The sequence below is a fragment of the Bombus vosnesenskii genome, unplaced genomic scaffold (genome assembly GCF_011952255.1).
Source record: "Bombus vosnesenskii isolate JDL3184/JDL3185 unplaced genomic scaffold, Bvos_JDL3184-5_v1.1 scf7180000014765, whole genome shotgun sequence".
NCBI classification, from domain to species: domain Eukaryota; kingdom Metazoa; phylum Arthropoda; class Insecta; order Hymenoptera; family Apidae; genus Bombus; species Bombus vosnesenskii.
The window spans coordinates 35651-41428 of NW_022883631.1; the positions used below are offsets into that span (position 1 = coordinate 35651).

Here is a 5778-nt window from a genome sequence, read left to right on the forward strand (position 1 = left end):
ATCACTCACGTATACATACGCGTATACACTCACGTCCATAAGATTGATTCACCGAATAAAACTTCCATAAACCTTAATATAAGAAACAATTCTACTTTTTATTTGCACACACATCGACGAATCCCCCGAACAAAAATAAACTGCTAAATATCTCTATAATTAAATACATTAATGCTCGATGATCCTCGTTCATCATTATACGTATAATCTAACTCCATCCTATAATTAGGAGTTCTACGATAACGATCACTTATGTTACAATGTATTAACCCTTAACAGCCGAACTTAATTATAATTAATTATAGAAAATGAAATGCTTCATTATACGGATATTTGAAGTAATATTCTGTATTATACAGGGTGTCTGGTAATTGATACTGTGATAACCAGTGGTTAGTTAATGTGGTTAATAACCAGTGGTTAGTTAATGTGGTTAATAACCAGTGGTACAGGATAATACTATGTGAAAGGATCTGTTGAAAATATAGAACGAGAGATTTTCGTACGACGTTCGAGAGAATGAAATTCTGAAGCTTTGTCAACTCGTGTTCACACGACATTCACGAAACATATTCAAAATTTATTTTCTCGAAAATACGAAGAATCATCAGTTACGAAACACTCTGTACTATATCACATTATTATATCACTATCGTATTGATAAGAAATGTCGATATTATAACTCCTTAAGACTCCCTTAATATTTATTTGCGATTCAGCTTAATATGTATTGGCCCTGTGTAATTTCAAGATTAAAAATATAAAAGAATTCATTCCTGATTGCGATATCGTACGTGATTTACAAAATCATCGACCGTCAAGGGTTAAATGAGAATTCTCTCGTCCAGAATTATTTTCCAGACGATCGAATTATTATCCATTGTATCACGAGGATCGAACTAACTTGTAGCCTTGAACAATTATGTACAGTTGAATCTCTAGCGTAGGAATATTTCAAAGAATCTCAAGTTTTGAGGAACGATAGCTGATACTTGCAACGAACAATAGTATGTCTTTTTAATCGGTAACTGAAAGCAGGGGCTAGTCTCATAAGTACGCGAATGATTCTAACGATCGAATGATTCTAGTTGCTAGAATCATTGTTTAAAGGTGGTATAACGGAGATTGTGCGCTTAAGACAAACAGGTCGGAGGATCGAAAGGAACGAGATTAGAAATATTCGCGTCTCTTCACGAATCAGAATTTTACTATTTCTAATTGAACACGTGACGGAGTTTCGATCTGTTTCAAGTAACATTTAAACCTGAGTGTTACGCCGGGCGACTCTCTGCCTGGCCCAGGTCACACACCGCGGGCCAGACGGACGCCAGATATCCGCTCTTCCGTACGGCGTACCCTCAATAGCCTTAAGCATCCATCATAAACCCGAGTCACTTGCCTGCTAAGGTCCTTCAAACAAACATCTGTTTCCGAGGAATTTCTCGAGACTATTGTCTACCACGGCTTAACTAAGGAAAGTTGGTTTTTCGCACGTACGCTGCAACTGTCCTCCCACTAACCACTTTCTCTCGAGGGCGGTTGAGACCCTTCGTTTAACCAATTAGAAACGAAGCCTATTCCCTCACTCTCCTAAATAACATCGGCACCAACAAATCCGATGGTCCCGCGCGCTAGACACACCCATCCTTAGCTTTCCTCCGACACATCATCGTCTCCCAAGACAGTACTGATTTTACATCCTTCAAACGGTCAACATCCTTCGAGCGGGTAGACACACCCGCAGATCAATCACTCATTCATCTCGTACATACGCACCAGTGTAACTATCCTCGTTATAAGTTGTGGAATAAACGGTGAAATATAACTTACTACTGTGTCATATTCCTATCAACCACCTCTGTTATCCTAACCGAGACAGGGGAACGACTACTTCGCGGCGTCGATTCAACGAATCGTAGCGAGAATTTACGCCTCTCGCTGACGCGTTTTCCTCGCGACCGCGTCTCTCCGCGAACGGTCGTAACATACAGGGTGGTTGGTAACTGGTGATACAAGCGGAAAGCGGGTGTCGTACGCGAAAAAAGAAGTCGAAAATATATGTCGGGTTATGGTTAGAATTTTGTAACAACTCTTCACGTGAATTAGCCATTGTTTCACAAAGCCGAGATTCTATTTACACGTATATACAGGACTATCACAAAGCTTAACAAATAATAAGTCTAATGAATAATAAGTTTAACGAATGATAAAATTAGTGAATAATAAATTGTATGAATAATAAGTTTAATGAACACTATTAACAATGTCTTTGGGTTCAAACGAATCCACAGTCAACGGGATAACTCTTCACTAAACGTAAACTAATCTTAGGCGCAAAATACGATTGTTGAAAGTGCTCGATGTATCACTCTCCAAAGCAATCACACGAATGCCAGCCTCGTGGAATTTTTCTCGCTGTACGATTGCATTTGTTTTCTATACCCGTTTGGAAGCATCGAGAAGGTTTCAAACGCCGTTGCTAGGCAGTTTCTGCCTGAAGTTTGATTATTAATACAACGTATGTCCTATTGTATCGACACCTCCGAGGCAACATCACACGTGGCTAGGCCCGACATATAGAATAGAACTTTTTTTTTAATTTTTCCGAGCGAAAATTCAAAGTCGATTTTCTCGAAAACAAAACCTCAAACGAAAAATTTTTATTCTATATCTTCGACTTCTTTTTTCGCGTAGAATCACCCCCTTTCCGCTTGTACCATCAGTTACCAACCACCCTGTATATCTTTTCGTATATGATTATAAATTTCTCTGGTGTCTTAGTTTTTTCTAAAATAATATTGTAATCATTGCTGAGAATTTACAAGTAAAAAGTTCTAGCTGTGTAGTTTGTTCGATTGATGTTGGAAAGGTTAACTTACCAATAAATGATGAGCATGATAGTGATACGACCAAGTCGTGGCAGCTTGAAGAGATGTAGGACAGTGTATTGATTATGCGATTGATCCTTCTCATTCATCGCCTTGCAACTTTTCTCAAATTCGTCGAACACTTCTTGCTTCACCTCTTTACCGTTCACTTTAGCGAAGTTTTTCAGCATCTCGATCGCTTTGTCCACCCTGCCACTGGTTATGTACCAACTACGGAAGTATATGAAATACGCAAACGTTATAAAAGCCAGTAAGAAATTTTCAAAATCATCACTTTCACCAACCTTTTGTATCGACAAACTTTTTGTGCAAATTTGAATAGAGCTGTCTAGTTACGCATCCATCATTTATTTTGCACAGCTAAAAATGTGATGGCTTATCGAGAGAAAGATGTTGACCTTGAGATGTTTTATTTACGAGACAGAGGAATCGATGTAATAACCGATCCCAAGATAGTATGTATTGCTGGATAAAATATTACCCAATTTAATTCAGCTATAATTTTGGAATTTTTATGGTCCGGTCTCAAAGGACTTTTGATGTTTTAAGAGAAACTTTAACGTAAAAGAAATTTCTTATATTTCTTTGAGGATTATTTTTAAAGAATTTTCCGATGATACGAAGATACAAAAATAATCCAAAGGACGAGGTAAGATTAAATGTCTACTATACTATCGTATACTAATTTACTTACGAAATTTCTTTGTATTATATTTTTATAATGAAAAAGAAATTGGAATTAAACTACCGTGCACTTTCAGGAACAATCCATGGTCCTACAAACGCAACCACCATAGGACACGCGGTGACCATGCTGAGGATCCTCCAATTTGAGATCCAATATGCGATCCAAGGCAAAAGACTCGAGGCTGCCGCGAAATAAAGTCCAAACGACATGTTCGCTACCAGAGTTCGATATTTCGGACTGACATATTCGATCACTGAAAGAATAATTCGTGATATCGTTATTGTATTACATCGTTATAGAAATCTTCCCAAATGTTTCGTCAATTTCGTTTCTTCATTTGATATAATAATATTGTTTCCTTGTTTCCTTTAGGTTTGTCCTTTCTTCGTTTTTTACCAATCTAATTTCAAATATTCAGACTTATTTGTAGATTTTATAAATCATTAACATCGACAATGTAAGATCGTTTTGAATTAAAAAGAATTTTAAAAGGAACACTGCTTTCATCTCAATATCGAACGGAGAGTGCCTCAGTAATCGTGGTATAACCGAAGATTATTCTCCATAGGGAAATAGGTCACTCGAAAGATACAATTTCATACCAGAAAAGTATACAGAATTAAGTATCCTGTCGTTTAAAATAAAATATCTTAAAGTATCCCTAGACACATGTAATTTTAATACCAAACTAGATATACAATTACACAACAAATTTCAAATTACTAGATATAATTCCAAAATATAAAGTTTCAGTAAAATCATTTACCATTAAATATCTTAAAATTGATATCGTAAAATTCGAATAAAAATTTGACTTAAGAAAAAACAAACCGAAATAGGGCAATAAACATTTATTCAAACACGTCATAAATAGTTAATCGTTACGTAAAACGGGACCGATACCGGTGCCTCATTATTAGGTCATAAATTATAGTTTTCCTATTCTCAACAGCTTTTTCTCTCGTATAATTTTCTCGATGACTCACCGATAATGAAAAGCACGTTGAAGCAGTTATCGAACGAGGTACCGACGACTAATCTCGCCAGACAGAAGCTCCAGAAGCTGTTGCAAAACGCAGTGCCGACAGACGCGATGAAATCAACCGCGTTACACGCAACCAACGCTGGAATTCTGTCACAATGGTCGGCTATGTAACCGAATATTAAGCCTCCAAGAATGCTGCCGACGAAGAAGGCCGATTGTGCTGCTGAGCCGAGGAATAACGTGGTCGCATACTCATTGCAGCTGAAACAGAAAAGAGGGATGCTTTATGATTGCGGCTAGTTATGAAAAAACACCGCGTGGTTAGAAAATCGATAGAAGGTGAAGAGAATAAGGAAGACGACGAAAGGACGAGTAATAAATTCCGTAGTTTTCTAATATCATCAGAATTGAAAACCTGAGTCGTAGGTTAGTTAATTGTAGTCTTTTGGTAATATTTTTAGTAATAAAATAGTAGAGGTAGTTTGCATAATTCTTGGATATGATTAGAGAATTTGTCATAGTGGAAGGAATATAAATTTGTTAAGTAGAAGATAGTATCTCCCGATTTAAGTAGGACTTTTTTAGTAATAAAATAGCAGAAATAGAAATTAGAAATGTAGTATCAGGAAGAAGGGCCTAGGAAACGTCGAGCTAACTACAGACAATGTCGCGAGAGCCGAGACGCTGTCGGTTCCATCAATGCATTACCGGGTCCTTCAGGTAAATAGCTTTGCCGAAAAGACCTACGTGACCCTGGCTAGGAGCGTCTGTAGAACACGTGTGCGGTGGGCCCAGCAATAGACAATAGAGTGCTACAACGGCCAGAGAGGCAGTCGAGAAGCAGAGTGCGAGTTGAGCGGACACGGTGTGTGAGTCGGCGTGCGACGATATCGTAGTCTGTCCTTTTGTTATCGAATATCACTCATTAAAATACATCAAACTTTAAACTCTACCATCATCACTTATCACTTACTCTAAGAATCCACAAGTTACTACATATTTTGGGGGGCTCCAGCCGGGATTTAGAGTGCCAAGTGACAAGTGAAGAATTTAAGTGACGGTTTATTCGTGAAGGTGATATTTGAAACAATGGCTGACTACGATACAGGAGAAGCAGTATTGACCGACGAGCAGGTGGCTCAGATGCGAACATCTGAGTTAATAGACGAACTGAGAAGACGACGGCTGAGACTAGCGGGTAGAAAACGCGAGTTGGT

General features: G+C 38.0%; 1 protein-coding gene across 1 annotated transcript; it reads right to left on the bottom strand.

The window, feature by feature from the left end:
* Positions 1 to 2846: 2846 nt before the first annotated feature.
* LOC117240541 (organic cation transporter protein-like) lies at positions 2847 to 5080 on the bottom strand. The gene is made up of 4 exons (XM_033506558.1): positions 4977 to 5080; positions 4563 to 4822; positions 3637 to 3829; positions 2847 to 3098 (listed from the first exon to the last, which is right to left on the bottom strand). The coding sequence occupies exons 1-4, from the start codon at positions 5078 to 5080 to the stop codon at positions 2876 to 2878; spliced, it is 780 nt and encodes a 259-aa protein (XP_033362449.1). The 3' UTR covers positions 2847 to 2875.
* Between the last annotated feature and the right edge of the window lie 698 nt (positions 5081 to 5778).

Excerpts from the sequence above, each read along its gene's own strand:
- LOC117240541 (XM_033506558.1), bottom strand. The coding sequence starts at position 5,080 with ATGACAAATTCTCTAATCATATCCAAGAATTATGCAAACTACCTCTAC. Across the intron at positions 3,830-4,562 it reads CAACGTGCTTTTCATTATCG|TGATCGAATATGTCAGTCCG; the intron begins GTGAGTCATCGA and ends TTATTCTTTCAG. Across the intron at positions 3,099-3,636 it reads ATTGTTCCTGAAAGTGCACG|TTGGTACATAACCAGTGGCA; the intron begins GTAGTTTAATTC and ends ATACTTCCGTAG.